The following is a 19338-nucleotide window of genomic DNA, read 5'->3' as shown; positions in this document are numbered from 1 at the left end:
ACATTTTGAGCTCAGTCACCAATCAAATGGCTCCGTAATATTTAAAGCATTCCAACATTACGACCGCAGCCAGTCACCTTGAAAATTGCGTTCACCAGCGTCATATATAAGTTTGATCTATTGAGGACCCTATAATTTGTTTCGTCCTCTCGGTTTCTAAATTCTACTCTTTCCAAACACAGGCTTTTAAAATAACAACCTGTTTTAAAATAACAACACATTTAAAATGTGTGTATTAAAAAGATAAGTACAAATTAAAGTGTGACCAAGAGAATAAGAAAGTAGAGACTGTTAATGGTTCAGTTCCATAAGATGAACGTCAAGGAGAATCACTCAACTCAGACTTCCCTAGTGGTCTAGTGGTTAAGAATCCACCTGTCAATGCAGGGGGCACAGGTTCGATCCCTGATCTGGGAGGATCCCACATGCCATGGGGCAACTAAGCCCATGTGCCACAACTACTGAGTCTATGCTCTAGAGCCCTTGAGCTGAAACTACTGAGCCCAGATGCCCTAGATCCCATGCTCTGCAGCAAGAGAAGCCACTGCAATGAGAAGCCTGCATATCTCAGCTAGAGAGAGGCCCACTCTCCGTAACTAGAAAAAATCCCGCACAGCACAGAAGATCCAGCAAGGTCAAAAATAATTTTTTTTTTTTTTAAAGAGAATCACTCAGCTCATCCTTCTCATAGGAGTGGACCAAATGGTTCTATAGGAATGCACTGGCTCCCCGCTCCATGGCCCTATCAGAGACACAAATCCCCCTTGCAGCACAGACCCCTGCCTCGCAGGTCTACCTTTCCCTCGCCTACGACCCCATAGGACCTTTCTTTACTTACTTTCTAGAACACCACCACACCATCTATCATCTGCCACTTTGTCCATGGGGGACCAACTGATGAAAGAGCTATTCTTATTCACAGCCCACTCTTCCCCCCGAAGACCCCTGGGGTCTGGCTCAGCTTCCCTTCCCCCTAGAAGCCTCTCCATGGGCCTCTGTCCACAGCACCTTCCTCATTACCCAGCTGGTATCTCTCCAGGGTCTGTTCATGCCCTGAATCAGGATACTGGCTTACCCATGAAACTGTTTGGGTTATAAGTAATAGAAAAAAAAAAGAATCCACTTACAACAGCTTAAGTAAACAAGGCAGGGGACTTCCCTGTGAATCCGGTAGCTAAGACTCTGCACTCCCAGTGCAGGGGGTCCAGGTTTGATCCCTGGTCAGAGAACTAGATCCCATGTGCCCCAAGGAAGAGTTGCACACCACAGCGAAAAATCCCGAATGCTGCAACTAAGACCAGGCACAGCCAAATATATACAATAAATTTTAAAAAGGAAAATAAAGGCTGAGCAGGTATCAAAGATTGGGGAATAAAGATTCAGAGGTATTGCCTAGAAGGAATCAAAAGCAGAGGGTGTGTTGGGACCCTCAGTAGTGTTAGAATCAGAAACTGCAAAGGGATTAGGCGCTCAGGCAGCTTCTCATGGGCTGGTCTCCGGCCCTCTTGCCACCTGGCTCTTTTTATCCTTATCTCTGTCCCCTCCACTTTCTCCCTTGTTCTCTCTCTCCACATACCAGCTTTCTCTTCTGCAACCTTGTGCTCTGACCTCTCCCCACCGTGCCTCCACCACCACCACCAACATTGCAAGGTGTTCACCACATCCCAGTTCAGCTGCCCAATAGAGACTGACTGGTATCTCTCAGACTAACTGGAAATTCCAGTGGGAGTCTTGTTGTCCTGGTCCAGTCGATCAGCTGTGGCCAAGAGCAGAGCCACCCAGGACAGCAGTGGCCAGAGCACCCAGGCTCTGCCGCAACACCTGGATTTCACTACTTACAGCCCATGTCACTCAGGGCAAGTTAATTGAATTCTTTACACTGAAGTTTTTCCATCTGTAAAATGGTGATAATGGAAGCTAGCTCCTGGTGGTACTGTAAGGATACGGACCTAAAGTGTTTAGCATAGTACCTGACATATACGGGTACTCAGAACACTCCAATGCCCACCCCATGGCACTAGTGAGCTCATGAAGAGTTAGTTGGGACTCTTTTAATGAAATCCTAAAGGACAGAGCTGCTGGTCATTTATCTTCATGTTCCCAGCAGAATGCATGGCACACAGAAGGTGTTTAATTCTAAGAGGGTGCTGGTTGAACGCACAAAAGGGTGATGACTCAGAAGTGGGAAAACTCGGGGTCACCGCTGAATCCCTTCAGGCTTCTCAGTGTCTGCACCATTTCCCTGGAGACTTTTCCAGTCTTTCTTTTATAACCAGTATGTCTACATTGAGTTTTGGCTTGAGACGGAACGCTGCTGATCCAAGAGAGACCACAAAACTCTAAAGAGACAGTGCATGATTTATGCAACTCGGAAGTTGTGGGGAAAACGGTAAAAAGCTTTTCAGTATTCCAACAGAAGTTAGCAGGACGGAGGAGCTGCCCAGGACACATAAAATAGGAGATGATAAAGTAAATTAGGACTGAACCCCTTAAATGTCATTTAACAGATGAGATGTTCAGATGAGCACTGTGACAAAATGAGTCCAGAATATGTCCCTGTCCTGATCAGTCATGGGCCAGGAGCACTGTGCCAAGAGACACGGAGGACACTAAGGCTTTCCAGTTATTTCTCAAGCTTCCTGGTGATGTCAATTACATGCACCCATTCAGGAACTTGGGAGTCTTTCGTCTTTCCCCAGAAGGGCCTCCTTTCATTTCAGCCAGAAGCAGGTGCAGAGTTTTAATTGCAAGACCGGAACAGGCTCTGGAAAGAAGACCCTTGCCCATGTCAGGCCCAAACAAGGCAGGGAGGGTACCTGCCATGCTCCTCATCGAGTCCTTCATGTTCAGTAAAAATGCTCCACACTAAGTGGATACTCAGAAATGTTGGTCAAATGAATGAAAAAAAGAAAAGTCAAAGAAAGGAATCATTACTCACATTAGGTCTCCTGTAAGAAACCTCGGTGAGCCAGCCACATAAATGTTAAGCTAGAAAGTACAGTCCTGGACAGGACTACAGTGTGGGCCCTGGCTTTCTGGAAGCAGAATTTCCTTGCAACTCTATGTTTCTTTTCTAAAATTTTTGGGAGGAGGCTTTGCCCTCCAGGGCAATGATTTCCAACCTGTTAAGTTATGCAGCCCTGTCAGTAAGACATCCAGGGAATGCCGCATAATACAGTGTATTTGTTTATTTATAAATCATGCATTTGCCCTTTGGCACTAACATAGTATATATATTATAAAGTACCTTTAAAGGACATTGAAAAGGTGAAACTACAGGCCACCCTTCCCTTCAGGACTGCATTTATGCTGAGTCAGCACAGTCTTTCCCAGCTGTCCTGGGAAGCGGGAGAGAGGAGACGGCTAGGCTGGGGGGTGGGGGGGGGCAGTGGGGGCGTGGTACAAGGACCTAACCGGAAATGGGGGGGATCTCCCAGGTCTTAGTGGGGAAGATTGGGCCCTTGCTGGAGGACTGACCCAGCTGATAACTTAGTGGCCCAGTGTCACTCCCTCATTCCCAGACCTTTGAGGAAGACTTTTCTTGGAGCACAGATTCCTCAAGGGCCTGACTGGTGCGGGCAGAAGAGCCCCAGCTTGCCCAGTCCAGAGCTGGCAGGGGCATCCAGCCAAAGCAGACACATGGCCAGGCTCTGCTGCCTTCATCATCTTGGGCTGTGTGATCTTGGACTGCTTGTTTAACATCTCTGAACTATAGTTAATAAATGGGATAATACTTGTGTTGTGGGGGTGGGGGCTGGAAGCTATAAACAGGACTTCAGATGCAGTGCTAGGCATGATGACTTCATTTTTTTGGGAAGTTGTATTGGAGTATAGTTGATGTACTATATCGTGTCAGTTTCAGCTGTGTAGCAAAGTGAATCAGTTAGACATATATCCACTCTTTTTTTCTTCAGATTCTTCCCATTTAGGCCATTGCAGAGTATTGAGTGGAGTTCCCTGTGCTATACAGTAGGTCACTATTAGTTATGTATTCTATATAAAGTCATGTGTAAATGTCATTCTCAATCTCTCAATTACCCCTCCCCCATCTTTTCCCCTGGTAACCATGTTTGTTTTCTACATCTGAGAGTTGATTTCTTTCTTTCTTTTTTTAACCAGTTCCTGGCACAAGGCACCATAGTTGCTTACTGAGAGATTCATCATTAGTGACAGTGAATGTAAAGCCTTATTTTCAAATTATCTTTCGATTACTTCCATGTTTTCTTTGTCACTCCCATCAGCTATGATTAGTTAATCATTGGTTTGACCTCACAGCTGACCAAGAACCCTGTGAGTTGGGAATCATTTCTGTATTTTCTTGGAGTATCCTAGGCATGGGTTATTAATGTTATCTCAGACTACTGCTTCTCTTCAGAGATGTTTTAGGTCATGTTAGTGTTTTTTTATTTATGTCATTGTAACCTCGTGATGTGATCTGGTGTGCACACACAGACACACTGCAGAAGAGGAACATCATGTGAGGTCCCCGCCAAGCCCTGCTCCACAGTTCCCCTGTGGCATGATTGTCTTCCCACAGGGCACCCCCACATCATATGTGCCCCCTGACTGCCCCTCGTGCAGGAGTTTAATGCCCTAGGGTCAATCCGTGTACTAAGTAGTAGCAACCCTAACCTTTCTCTTGGATGAAACTGAAACCTGAGTGTCTCCCCACAGCCCAGTGGGACAGCTTGCAGGCCACTGTGCCTGTGCTGTGTGAGGGCTGATGTCACTCTCTGTGTGTTGTGTGCCCCCCAGCCGTCCGGAGAGAAGAAGCGACCTGGCCACAGTGACAGCAATGGCTTTGCTGGCCACATCAACCTCCCGGACCTGGTACAGCAGAGCCATTCCCCTGCGGGGACCCCCACCGAGGGCCTGCGCGTCTCCACCCACCCCCAGGAAATGGACGCCGGGACTGAAGTAGGTGCTGGGTAGGAGCCACCACAGCTCTGTTCTCATTTGGAGATTCTGAGACCCTGGTCTCCTCAAGAAGGAGGTTTTGACAAGCTCCCAGAAACCTATTTGGTTGGGCTCTGCAAGCTTCCCAGGTGGTGCAATGACAAAGAATCCACCTGCTAATGCAGGAGACCCAGGTTCGATTCCTGGGTCGGGAAGATCCCCTGGAGAAGGGAATGGCTAGCCACTCCAGTATTCTTGCCTAGAGAATCTCCATAGACAGAGGAGCTTGGCAGGCTACAGAGCACGGGATCACAAACATTTGGACATGACTGAGCACTTATAACTACTTATGCATATACTCAAATGGAGGCAGTGTTAGAAGCAGAGCAGTGAAAAGTTCACAGGTAGCAGCTGAACCAGTACCTGTTTTTACAGATGAGAATACTGAGGCTCAGAGAGGTTAAGTACCTTGCCCAAGGCACACAGCTGGTTTGTGACAGACCTGGGACCAGAACTGGGACCTCATGTCTCTCAGCTGGTAAAGAATCCACCTGCAATGCAGGAGACCCTGGTTTGATTCCTGGGTCAGGAAGGTCCCCTGGAGAAGAGATAGGCTATTCATTCCAATATTCTTGCATGTCCCTGGTGGCTCAGCTGGTAAAGAATCTACTGCAGAACGGGAGACCTGGGTTCAATCCTTGGATGGGGAAGATCCCCTGGAGGAGAGCACTTTTGCTCTCCAGCACTTTTGCCTGGAGAAACCCCGTGGACAGAGGAACCTGGCGGGCTGCAGTCCATAGGGTCGCAAAAAGTCAGACATGACTGAGTGACTAAGCACGTCTCTCAGGCTAGGGATGAAAACTTCAGCCTGTAGAGATTCCAAGGCCAATAACTGAGGTTCATATTTACATTAACTTAGTCAAACTAAATTTGACTTAGATGAAATAAGGTTGAAATCATATGTTTATGAAAAGTAGATACAGTCTCAAAGTGTTCATCTTCCTAAACTCCAAATCGCACAAGAAAGGGAGAAATGGGGTATTATCTTTCCTGCACAGAAAGGAGTCTGGGAAAAAAGCCAAAATAAAAGCAGTCTGTTGGGCAGTGCTTGTGCATGTCCTTGACCGAGCAGGTTGGATGAGGTCATGGTGCTGGGTCATGTTTCATGAATGAGTAGTACTGTGAATCACCAGAGACTCTACATGTATTTATATAGCATATGCACTGCTGTTTTTGATATTGTCTACATGCTGAGTTTTATGATGCACCATTTGGATTCGAAAGTTACAGAGCAGATGAACTTTATTTGTTGCAGGGAAAAGAACACAGAGCATTCTATTAATATTACAGCTTCATGCACTGTGGACAGGTTTTTCCTATCTGAATACCTCTTTGGGTACCAAGGAGAATTTTTTGTGGTTGGACTCTGCTTAAAATTCTGCTGCTTCCCCAGCTCTAAGTGGCAGTGTTGGTACTTGCCACACCTCCTTCACAGACTTCTAAAGATTGAAGGAGAGGATGTCTGTGAAAGTTTGGGAGGGGGAATCCTACCTTGTGAAGGATGAAATGGTTTTGATTCATAACATGAAGCGGAAATCTTGAATCAGATTGGGCTTTTGTGGTTTACTCTTTATATGTTTAGGGGATTTGGGATACAGGTTTTATTTTTACATAAAACCTTTTTTAAAAATGAAAACTTAAAAGGCATTTATCCCTCAAAAAGATGCTTCTTATGTTCATGGTTGAGATTCATATTTACATTAATTAGAGGAGCCTGATGGGATGCAGTCCATGGGGTCGAGAAGAGTCGGATACAACTGAGCAACTTCACTTTCACTTTTCACTTTCACGCATTGGAGAAGGAAATGGCATCCCACTCCAGTGTTCTTGCCTGGAGAATCCCAGGGATGGGGGAGCCTGGTGGGCTGCCGTCTGTGGGGTCGCACAGAGTCAGACACGACCGAAGTGACTTAGCAGCAGCAGCAGCAGCAGATGAAATAAGATTGAAGTGATTTGTTTGTAAAAAATAAAAATAAATACATTCTCAAAGTATTCATCTTCCTAGACCCCAAGTCACACAAGAAAGGGAAATCTGTTGGTGATATTAAAAGGATTTGACAATAGTAGACAAAACAAGGAGATGGTTATTGAAACTCCTTTGGCAAAAGTCAAATGTAGAATATCGTGATGTGAAGCCTTGAAAGTTTAGTGTTTCCTAGTCTAGTTCTGAGTTCATAGTTGAACAGTGCTGTCCAGGCCCTTCAGTTTATTTCTTAAGTAGGCTGTCGAGGTGCCTGCAAACCTAGTATCTTCATGAGGACCCTAGATAGAGCGTATAAGTATGAGTTGTTTCAAGGAAACCATCATGAGAAGGAAAAAAATCTTTATTCCCTGGAAGAAGTTGTATCTGAATTGCAGATTTTAAGGCTTCTTGAGTCAACACCAGTCCACCTGCGTCACCAGGCCAGCATGAAAGGCCTCGAATGGGCCAGGAGGGAGTCGAGTGGCTCGATGTCCAGGAAGAGGTGCTGCTATGTTTACATGCTTACTTAACTCGTTGCCAATTTGTCTCCTTTTCTTAAGACTACTTAGTGGGAGGTTGCTTTTACTTGAGAGTGATCATCTCTCTGTCTCCCCAGCCATCTTACCAGGTACCGCATGTAGCACATAATATCATTTGCTCGCTGCAGCTCTTGCAGTCTGATGATTCACGAACTCCTCCCAAGATCTGGTGGTCAGGGAGGAACCAGTACCAGGAGAAGCTAGAGAGAGAAGCACACACTGTGACTTGGTGGTTAGGGTGTATACAGTTGGGTAGCTTGAAGAGTCTCGAGGAAGCTTCCCCTGTGGCTCAGCTGGTAAAGAATCTGCCTGCCGTGTGGGAGACCTGGGTCCAGTCCCTGGGTTGGGAAGACCCCCTGGAGAAGGTGAAGCACTGCAGTATTCTGGCCTGGACTCTACAGTCGATGGGGTTGCCAAGAGTTGGACACAACTGAGCGACTTTCACTTTCACTTAGTAATTTTAAAGCCCAAGCAGAGTATTGTTAGCCTTGTTGGTCGCTGTGGTGTTTACCTATCTGCTCTTCTTAATCTTCTTGCTTATTGACTAGTACGGCCTGGGGAGCAGCACCAAAGCCTCCTTCACCCCCTTTGTGGACCCCAGGGTATACCAGACGTCTCCCACTGATGAAGATGAAGAAGATGAGGAATCGTCAGCTGCGGGTAAGCTAGAAGTCCCCGATGTTTTAGAAACAGCTTGCTTTTCCATTCTGTTATGGCCTGATAAAAACAATTAATTCTTCATTCAGTAGTTAAGCCATTAACTGCTTAGGCCCTGTCTTAAAAGGAAGACTTTTAATTTTTTTACAGGATTCCTCAAAGTTCTGGGTTTTGTTTTTTTTTGTTGTTTTTTTGTTCATCTTTTCTGTTTTGATTCTGGTAGGAACCCAGAGGTATCCAGGGGCCCTGGGAAAAGCTGTTCCTCCGAGATCTCCAAACTCACCACCTATTTCTCAAAAGCAGTTTCTGGGTACAATGCTGTGCACGCAGTAGATACTTAATAAATGCGTGTTGAGTTGTGTTGAGTTCTAGGTGTGTGCTTCCCACTGCAGAAGTCTGGCTGATTTAGAGGAGAGTCTTGCTTTCTAGAATTCTGCAACTCACTAATCATCAGACTCACCTTAGGCCAGTTTGTCGATGGATAACGTGGCATTTCAAAAAGTAATCTTTCCTGCATATATTACAGGAGATGGGGATGGTATATTTAATTTTATGAGATGAACATTAATTCCCTCAACTGCTCAAGTAGTGTCTATAAACCTGTTTTACTAATAGATAAAATACTGCTTTTATGAATGATTTGTACTTGATTCTACTAAAAAAAAGTGTAAAATATTTATAGTTTCAGCATTTCTTTGCCTTTACTATAAAGCACACTAAACAAGGAAAAATCCTAGTGTTTTGAAGCCCCTTCTCCATGTCTCCATTGGTTTATATTTCAAGATGCCACTGATTTCTTTGATTCTTTTTCTCAAAGCTCTGTTTACTAGCGAACTTCTTAGGCAAGAACAGGCCAAACTAAATGAAGCAAGAAAGATTTCAGTGGTAAATGTAAACCCAACCAACATTCGGCCTCATAGCGACACACCGGAGATCAGAAAATATAAGAAGCGATTCAATTCAGAAATACTTTGTGCAGCTCTGTGGGGTAAGTTGGTGCTTGTAACATTCATTAATGGATTGAAGAGGAATCTTACGATCAGAAGAACGTTGATTCAGTCATGGGTGTTAGAGACCTGACTTGGGACTGTCTTGGCCTCAAGAAAGATCAAGAGCAATTTTATATTTAGAAAGAACTGATATACTCAGGATAACAGGAGATCCAAAATGATCTTGTCGCACAACAAGGATGGGCTCAAACCCACAGCAGATGTAGCTCCCACTCAGTACTCACGTACCATGTGCCCACAGTGGGGGCATATGTGAAAGGTGAGAGGTCCAGGAACCACTGCATGAATAGGGGCGGGGTGAACCTTGGCGAAGTCTCAAGGTGGGATTTACCAAGAGAGCCAAGAAAAGGGTGGGTGTCACAGGAAAGGAATAATGGCAGATTGTGCTGGCATGACAGCCATGCCGCAGGCTCCTCTCAAGAGCACTGTTCTAGGCAGCAGAGCAGCTTCATGTAATGAATGCTGCTGCCACTTTATAAAAGAAAACTAATGTCATTACTAGAGCAACAGTGATTTAATTACTATCTCAGAGCTTCTACTTCTACACTCTCTACTGCGGTATGCCTACTTGCTCACTAGTTTATATTTACAAGGTACAGCTCTTAGGTTTTACAGGGACCCCAGACACAGAAGAGTAAAGCCTGTAAGAGTCAGTCTTGGGACCCTTCATAAATTTGCAGGTGTAAACCTCCTGGTGGGAACTGAAAATGGCCTGATGCTTTTGGACCGAAGTGGGCAAGGCAAAGTTTATAATCTGATCAACCGGAGGCGATTTCAGCAGATGGATGTGCTCGAGGGACTGAATGTCCTCGTGACAATATCAGGTATGTTGTGAGATGACCAGGTCTGCATGGGTTGGGAAAGGTGACCGCCTCGCTTCTGAAGGAATAGTAAGCTCTGCTCGTCCCACCAGCAAGTGGCATAGTGAATTATGACAGTGCAGCGAGTGACATCACCCGTATTTTCTAACTCTGGAGACTCTGACCTTCCAAGGGAAGTCTCTCACCTCTGCCCGAAATCTGAATCAGACAGAGACGTGATAGCTGTGTGCTTATGGGGCTTTACCTCTACTGGTACTCAGCAAGGATCTTTTTAAGGTGTCTGCACTCCAGCCACCACTGTCTGTTCTCAGAAGGAGAATATAAAAATGTAGGGTTCTGGAAGTGAGAAATTTTGTAAGCAGAAATTTCTCTGGTCTCTTTTCTTGTAAGAACTGCTTTAGCTTATAGTTCATGGATGCTCTACTGAGTGCTGCTGGCCCATAGGTGATTGCGTCTGCGAGGAGATTTGACTGTAGGAATCATTACTGCTATACTTGCAGCTTTCTGGTTCACAAAAAGAGCCTTAAAAAAGATGGAGACAGGGACTTCCCTGGTGCTCCAGTGGTTAAGAATTCATCTTGCATTAATGGAGAACAATCTGTAAAAATACTGAATCTCTATGCTGTGCACCTGAAGCCAATATAAGATTGTAAATCAACTATATTTCAATAAAAATAATACAATGAATCAATGTGGAAAAAACAAATAGAAAAAAGAATTCATCTTGCAATGCAGGAAATGTAGGTTTCAATCCCTGGTCAGGGAACTAAGATCCCATATGCTGTGCAGCAATTAAGCCCACGTGCTACAACTACTGAGCCCATGTCCTGCAAGTACTGAGCCCATGTGCTACAAGTACTGAGCCCATGTCCTGCAAGTACTGAGCCCACATGCTACAACTAGAGAGCCCGTGCCCCACAACCAAAGATCCCGCATGATGCAACTAAAACCCGATGCAGCAAGTAAATAAATAAAAAATATGGAGACAGTAGTGAAGGCCTTACTACTCACAGGTTAAAAATGTAACCTGAAAGACTCTGTCTGTTGAAAGTTTTTCCTTATAGATGTTTGAAGGAGTTTGATAAATAATGCCCCTCTTACTCCCTCCCATCCCCTCCAGTATGAAGCCAACTGTACCCCTGCACATTAGAACCCCCTGAGGAGATGTGAAAAATCTAGGATAACCCCCAGACTAGTGGGTCAGAGTCTAGGATGTGGCCCGGGTCACAGAGGCTTTGGTGGCTACTGACGTGTCTCCACTGTGCAGCCAAGCTGGAGAACCAGCCTCTGTTTCTCAAAGAGACACATTGGGTTCCTCCTGGGTTGAGTCTCAAATAGGGTTTAGCTGTTAAGCTGTGCTTCTGTTTTGAGAAGATACCTTCACGAGATGCCGTGGTTCTCTCTTTTACTTTACCACTGAATGCTCAGTTTCATCTTTTTATCCTCCCCAAACAAAAGTTAACCAAGTAAATTCTTCCTATATTATCATTTAATTCACTATAGCCCTTTATTTGGGCTTTGCTAGTGGCTCAGATGGTAAAGAATCTGTCTGCAATGCAGGGGACCCAGGTTTAATTCCTGGGTTGGGAAGATCCCCTGGAGAAGGCAGTGGCAACCCACTCCAGTATGCTTGCCTGGAAAATCCCATGGACAGAGGAACCTGGCAGGCTACAGTCCATGGGATTGCAAAGAGTAGGACACAACTGATGGGCTAGCACAGTCCTTTTTTCTGGGCAGTGAGTTCTTGATTGCTATACCCCCAAATCAAATTTACAGCCATACGTCTGCCAGACACCTACCAAAAGGGGAAGTGATACCAGAAAATTCATGTTCAAGCTTCAATATATGATGTATCATTTTTAAAAGTGTAACTATTCCCTGCTATCATGTAGCACATGGGTAGGGAAAGAAGAGAATGAAAATAGGAGCCAAAGATTCTTGAAGTGCCCTCTGATCTGTGTTGGCACAGAGAAGAGAAAGCACCAACCTCCTGCCCATCCTGGCTATTGTGATCAAGGCTTTTGGCTGCAAAGAGGAATAATAACTGCACAGTGGTTCCCTTAATTTCAATAATAAAGATATTCTTCTGTCAAATCAAGTGTGCAATGCTTTAATGAATTCTCTTCCTCTGTTATATATCACATCTGCAAAACATATTTTTTGACAAGAAATCAAAGGAAAAGTAAGTACCCAAGAAGTGGGTAAATTTCTGATCACTTAGAAAAAGCCACCCCAAAGGACAGTTTCTTAGCTGGTATTTAGATAATCTCAGATGGTTGATTAAATTTAGCTCCTGTATATACCTCAATGTTTTTAAGGTGTTTTCTTGTCATTCTAAGAATTCTTTACTCTAGGATCACTTTACCAACATTTCCCAAAGGGAACTTGTACATTTTTACACAAGTACACATCTTTTTGTCCATTCTTATTTCTGTTTGGTTCTTATTTCTGTTTGGTACTTCTTTCAGGGCTCTCAGCACCATAAATTCTTCCAGGGTTATTTTCTGAGCCCAGATTGCCTTCACTGAACTTGTTTCTCATATCCTTATGCAATGCCTTTTTCTGTTTAGTAAAATGAAACTACAACCAGCTGTCATCTTTAAAGTAAGAGAGAAGGCGAGTAAGAGGCTCTGCATTAACATATGGTGTGTTGGGTAGAAGATGAGGAAAAGGCAGTCACACCTGAGTATGCTAAAATGTCTGTCAACACTCCTTCATGTAATTAGATCTAGAATGTTTTGGAATGCTGATCATCTATTCTGCTACAGAATTAGGTCTTACTGAGCAGACATTGCCCTTTGCATTGGGAGAAGGGAATAAGTAGCTTGCTCAAATAAGAGACCACCAGGAACTTCCCTGGTGGTCCAGTGCCTAAGACTTCGTGCTCCCAGTGCAGGGAGCCCAGGTTCAATGCCTGGCAGGGTAACTAGATCCCACACCAAAGACCTGGCAACTATTTATTTTTTTTAATAAATATTTAAAAATAGAGTTCATGTGAAAGAAAAAAAAAAGAAGCTACCAGAAAGTAAAAAGTTGTTGTTGTTCTTCAGTCACTAAGTCATGTCTGACGCTTTGTGACCCCATGGACTGCAGCACACCAGTCCTCCCCTGTCCTCCACTGTCTCCTGGAGTTTGTTCAAATTCATGTCCATTGAGTCAGTGATGCCGTCTAACCATCCCATCCTCTGCTGCCCCCTTCTCCTTTTGCCTTCAGTCTTTCCCAGCATCAGGGTCTTTTCCAGTGAATTGGCACTTCGCATCAGGTGGCCATATTGTACAATGATTATTTGCCCAAAACACTTAAACCTGTTTTAATCATAAGTTCTGGCAGATGCAATACTTTGATGATGCTGGAGACACTGGTTATTATGCCTTCACACATGCACACAATTGTAAATAAAAATAAAATGGAGATGGGGAAGGATTAAGAGAAAAAGCTGTCTCCAGACCTTGAAATTAAAGCTCTGTTATTTTAACAGGAAAGAAGAATAAGTTACGAGTTTACTATCTTTCATGGTTAAGAAACAGAATACTACACAATGACCCAGAAGTAGAAAAGAAACAAGGCTGGATCACTGTGGGAGACTTGGAAGGCTGTATACATTACAAAGTTGGTAAGTCTCAAGATGTGGAATTGTTTGCTCTATCCAAACTATTCAGTTAAGTTTCATTCAGTTTTTTTCTATCAGATACTGGTGATGCATCTGTGACCAGTTTAAGACACTGCTGGAACCTTAAATATACTTGCATTTTCCCCAAAAGTCAGATCAGTGAAGTTCAAAGAGTGCATTCAGAATAAAGTCCTAGGCTCCAATTTGACTCCCTCCCAAAGACCCATTAAAATGACAATAAAGGAATAAAAATGCTATCAACCCACAAGGACAAAGGGACCAGAAGAAGACAAACCAGATAATAAGAGATGTCAAAATATTGAACAAGAGTAGTTAGATGACTTGGAATAGACCTGACTGATCAGGAAATGCTGAATTCTAAGTCTGCTCTGAGGAAAGTCATCAAAATCAACCTAGTCACTCAGCAGAACTCAGAAAGCCCTGGGACCTGAGGCCCCAGGTGTATTTGAGGTGGAGGTGAGGGTGGGACTAAAAAGGGGAGGATTGTTGGAAAGCTCATGAACAGCAAATCCTGCAGAGCTCAGTCAGGCAGCACCCTCCCTGAGTGCAGCGGAAGATGGAAGGCGGGCACAGCTAGTCTCCTGATGGGGAACAATGACTTATGAGGACACACAGATACACACACACCTTCTTATCCTGCGTGGCTCCCCAAATGTTGCCAGGCACGCTTGTATCCCCAAGCAAGAGATTGAACGGTTGTCTTTGGGTTAGCTAAATGGCCAGAAATAAAAGATGTTCAGGTACTAATATTTGACATATTGTGGAAAGAGCATGCTATCTAACCACCTTAAAAGTGAAGCCCAGCAGTTGATAAGCCCACAATAGCATACAGTGGGGAAATCCACTTAAAGAAAGGAAACTGAGAAAGAAGGGACTTTAGAGGAAACAAGGATAATGAAGAGTGGGACAAAAAAAAATTTTTTTTAAAAAACTATAATAACTTCAGGGAGATTAGAAATACCATTTCCATAAAAGAAGAATAGGGTTTTAAAAAAAAAAGAAAAAAAGATGAAACAAGGTTGGAGAATGTCATTCAGAGAACAAGGAAAACACCTTGGAAATTAAAATATATAGGCAGGAATAAAAAGTATAATATAAGGGTTGGAAGATAAGGATGAGAAATGTCCTGGAAAGTGGAATGAAAAGAAAAAGGAGAGGATGGGTAAGAAAACAAAAAGATTCAATCCTAGTGGTTCAAAATCTAAGTTACATAAGTTTTAGGAAAAAGAGAAATTAAGAAATGGAAGGGGAAGAAGGCATCAAAGAAAAAATACAAGTAAAGTTTCTAGAATGAAGACCTCAAAAATCTCCAAATAAAAAGATTCACTGAGTACCCAGTATATGAAAATGAATGAAATACTGAAAAATGAATGAAAAAAGACTTACAAGAAGACATAGCAACATGAGATTTCAGTACCCAGGAAGTGAGAAGGCTCTTAAAACTTTCAAATTACAAGTAAACAATTCCCTGGTGGTCCAGTGGTTGGGGCTCCACGCTCTCACTACCAAAGGTCTGGTTTTGACCTCTGGTCAGGGAACTAAGATCCCACAAGCTGCACCATGCAACCATAAATAAATAATAAGTAAATAAACAGTTTATGTATAATAGACCCAGAATTAGATGGCCTGGGACTTATAGCAATGCTGGAAGATTAGAAGACAATGGAGCAAGGCCTTCAAAGTTCTAAAGGAAACATTTTTTTTCACTTTGTAATTTATAACCCATCTGTATTAGCCAGGGTTCTCCAGAGAAACAAAACCAGTTTGTGTGTGTGTGTGTGGAGAGAGAGAGAGAAATTAGTCCAAGCAGAGTGGGACAGTGGAGGGTTTAGGAAGACGTACCTCCAAGAAAAAAAACGTTACTGATAGATTACCTGTCATGTCATACCTGCCATGACTGTATTAAAGGCCTTTATAACTCTAACAAAGTTTCCATGTGCTTAGAGATAGATGCATAAAAAATAGGAAGTGGAAAAAATTTGGGAAAACAAGAAAGGAATTATAATAAGGGTATACCACATGTCTCATCCATGAACAGTAATGATTTTAACACAAGATATTGACTTGACCAAAAACTGTAACTGTAACTGTGTTGGAGGTGTGAGGGAAGAAGAAATGGGTACATTTGAGAGAGAGAGAGAACAAGAGAGAGGAGGCAGTGATAAGAGACAAGATCCTTTCCATGCTCCAGAGTCAGTAGCTAATATCAGATAATATCTACAACTGAAAAAAATTAAATAACATTATTAGCATGTCATTGAGAAATATGGAAGTGAATTGCAGAAGTAGTTGAAAGTATATTAAAGACAGAATATGGAGATGTATGCTATAGAAAAAGAATTCAGAGAGCAAGAATTTGTTCAGTTATCCTGGGCTAATTTCTTTAGGATACAGAATACTCTGAGTGTTCAAACATTTTATAAAAGATAAAATAAAACAACCGCTGGGACTTCCCTGGTGGTCCAGTAGTTAAGAATTCACCTTCCATAGCAATGGAGAAACAGACATAGAGAACAGATTTATGGACACGGTGGGCGGGGGAAGAAGGAGAGTGTGACATGTATGGAGAAAGTAACATGGAAACTTACATTACCATGTGTAAAATAGATAGCCAATGGGAATTTGCTGTATGATTCAAGGAACTCAAACAGGGGCTCTGTATCCACCTAGAGGAGGGGGATGGGGAGGGAGATAGGAGGGAGGTTCCAGAGGGAGGGGACATATATACCTATGGCTGATTCATGTTTATATTTGCAGAAAACAGCAGAATTCTGTAAGCAATTATCCTTCAATTAAAAATAAAATTTTAAAAAAGAATCTGCCTTCCAGTGCAAGGGGCACAGGTCCCATCCCTGGTTGGAAAACTAAGATCCCGCATATGACACTGTGCGGCCAGTAAAGAATTAAAGCAATTCCATGTGTATTGTCTTAGTCTGTTCAAGATGCTATAACAGAATATCACAGGCTGGGTGGTTTATGAACAACAGGAGTTTCTTTCTCAAAGCTCTAGAGGCTGAAAAGCTCAAGATCAAAGTGCTGTCAGATTCAGTGTCTGGTGAGGGCCTGCTTTCTGGGTCATAGAAAGCTGTCTTTTTGTTACAGCCTCACATAGTAGGAAGGGAGCGATATCTCTCTGGGGTCTCTTGTTAAGGGCACTAGTCCCTTTTAAATTTTCAATAACTGGAATCCAAGTTTGAATAATAAGCAAACGGCAGACATTCTATCTCTACCCACTTGTTGATTCTTCTGCCATCTTATACCAGCTCTCAGCTGCTTACATGTGAGGGAACATAAAAGCCGAGCAAGGAAACATGAAGGATTTTTATACAGATTCTTCTTACAATAAGTAATTCACATCTAGACTTGGTGGTAAGAGAGACAGTCCTAACCAGTTACATCTTTAGATAGAGCTTTCAGGAGGAAACAAAAGGTCCCAGGTATTCTGCAGACAAGTTTACTAAAAGAAGTTAAATCCATACCTGTAAGAATATCCCACACCGGAGAGCTGCAATGCAGGAGACCTGGGTTCAGTCCCTGGGTTGGGAAGATCCCCTGGAGAAGGGAAAGGCTACCCACGCCAATATTCTGGCCTAGAGAATTCTGTGGACTGTATAGTCCATGGGGAAGCAAAGAGTCGGACATGACTGAACGACTTTCACTGTCAAGAACATCCCACACCAGAGCACTACTCTCAGTTAGGGTGATATATAGTGATGTGTGTGTTTGCATGCGTGCCTGCTCAGCTGTGTCCGACTCTTTGTGACCCCATGGACTGTAGCCCACCAGGCTCCTCTGTGCATGGGATTCTCCAGGCAAGAATACTGGAGTGGGTCGCCATTTCCTTCTTCAGCAGATCCTCCAGACCTAGGTATCGAATCCTCATCTCTTGCATCTCCTGCATTGGCAGGCGGGTTCTTTACCACTGAGGCACCGGGAACCATTCATCAACACAGAAACTGGATTAAATTAATAAACTTAACTCGTAATGTTTTTGTTGCAGTTAAATATGAAAGGATCAAATTCTTGGTGATTGCCTTAAAGAATGCTGTGGAGATATATGCTTGGGCTCCTAAACCATATCATAAGTTCATGGCATTTAAGGTAAGTAGACATGTGATTACCTAAGAAGGGCTTGTTTCTGTAGGTTTCCACCAGGTAACACTGCTCTATCTTACACAGAGACTTGTACCAAGTTTTCTATATAGAATAATTCTCTTCTAAAAGTGTATGAACTCTTGTTTGTTATTCTAGAAGTAAAGACTGGGTATTATCAAATGCTATTAAATTAATCAAATTAAAATTTGGGTATACCTTCCTCCTCCATTTCAGGTCTATGCACCATCACGTCTAAGTGGCATTTAATGGGGAATGGTTACTGGGCAAAGCATTCATTGTAATGTTAGACAATGAGATTCATTATACCCCCACCTAACTCTGATATTTCATCTGAAAAAGGCAGACCAACAGCAGCACTGTATCTCAGGTTTGAACTGAGTCTGTTAATCTTACAATCCTCTTAAGCCGTTTTGGTTTAAAGTCCCTAAAACTCACTTGATGGTCATATATCCCCATTGCTGTTGGACTTCAATGAAGTGAATACTGAATAGAGTCACATGTGGAAATGGCCTAGATTCTCTGCATCCTGCAATTTTCATTGCTTTTTCATTTTTTCATCTTGTCTAAGTCGGTACTCATTGTGGTTGGCTTGATCACTCATGAGAATCAACAGAAGTAGTAGGGAGTGATGCTGGTCCCATTGACTCCAGCTCATGAAAGCTGACCCCCAAATGCCAAAAGGACCAGGACTTACAGGCAGTCTGATGTTTTCAGAGATACACAGTCTACCCATAGCCAGTGTTAACTTATCTTCTGTTCATTCTTTCTCTTTGCCTACATCTCTCTCTTTATATCTCCTTGGCTCTCACTTTTCTCCCCACCTTTACAACTCTCATCTTTCTTTGACCCTTTATGCATTATTTCTTGCCACCTAAGCTATGTGAGGGCAGAAGCTGCCCTGGGAACATTATGAGCCCCTCTTCAGGGCAGAATCACCCCAGTTCTGTCTTATTCTCTTAGCAGCACAAGGAGTTCATTTGTGATGTGCTCAGGAAGGTGGGTTCATCAATGGAAATGGGTACCCCTCCATAACCCCACGTTTATGGAGAAGAATTTTGGGGGCTGCCTTAGGTTAGTAATAACACTTGGGATGACTCCTGAAAGCTACAGTGGCGCCGCTGTTCTGCCAAAATCTCTCTCTGCAAAAGCTTTTCCATCGAGACCTGTTCCAGTTCTGAAGTTAGTGCCGTCAGTGTACAAGCCAAAGTGCAGAACTGATGGCAGAATGCTTTGTTCAGCAAACCATGCCCAGCCTGGAAGGAGGATGAGCAAAGGCAAGGACTTGAATAGGAAAAGTCTAGAGCTGGCAGGAGGTTGAGCCCTCCTATGGGACAAGAGGATTTGGCTCAGACCTCCCATACATGAAAATGATGTTAGTGAAAAAGGAAAGAGGAGTCTGTTAAGCGACCAAGGCACTTGTGGTTTCACAGATTCTCTCCCAGATTTCCAGGCCAGTACAGGTAGAGTGGTGCTAAAATATTGGCAGAGGAAAAGGAGGGGAGACTGAACAGTTACCTGGGGCTTAGACTCCAGAGTCTCACACACAGAACTTTGATAGCTGTGGCTGGAGCTCTTTGTTTTCTTTCTAGGTAAACCCAGCTAGCCAATGTAAGCCACAAGTCTTGAGATGTACCACCTCAACCT

The 19338-nt window shown here is 43.4% G+C and overlaps 1 protein-coding gene across 10 annotated transcripts in view; it reads left to right on the top strand.

Moving 5' to 3' along the window:
• TNIK (TRAF2 and NCK interacting kinase) overlaps positions 1-19338 on the top strand; it is a 400746-nt gene that overhangs the window by 370590 nt on the left and 10818 nt on the right. For 5 of the 10 annotated variants that reach the window (XM_040248731.1, XM_040248720.1, XM_040248705.1 and 2 more), the window contains 7 exons: positions 4756-4917; positions 8007-8118; positions 8339-8425; positions 8933-9103; positions 9806-9949; positions 13426-13560; positions 17579-17679. In XM_040248731.1, the coding sequence (XP_040104665.1) occupies positions 4756-4917; positions 8007-8118; positions 8339-8425; positions 8933-9103; positions 9806-9949; positions 13426-13560; positions 17579-17679 (912 nt within the window). The remainder of the gene's footprint in view (positions 1-4755; positions 4918-8006; positions 8119-8338; positions 8426-8932; positions 9104-9805; positions 9950-13425; positions 13561-17578; positions 17680-19338) is intronic. The other 5 variants (XM_040248755.1, XM_040248749.1, XM_040248727.1 and 2 more) reach the window with 2 other exon arrangements.

Source organism: Oryx dammah, unplaced genomic scaffold (genome assembly GCF_014754425.2).
Source record: "Oryx dammah isolate SB20612 unplaced genomic scaffold, SCBI_Odam_1.1 HiC_scaffold_2, whole genome shotgun sequence".
Taxonomy (NCBI): Eukaryota; Metazoa; Chordata; class Mammalia; order Artiodactyla; family Bovidae; genus Oryx; species Oryx dammah.
Note: the sequence above shows the minus strand (reverse complement) of the source record. Positions and strands in the feature narration are given on the sequence as shown.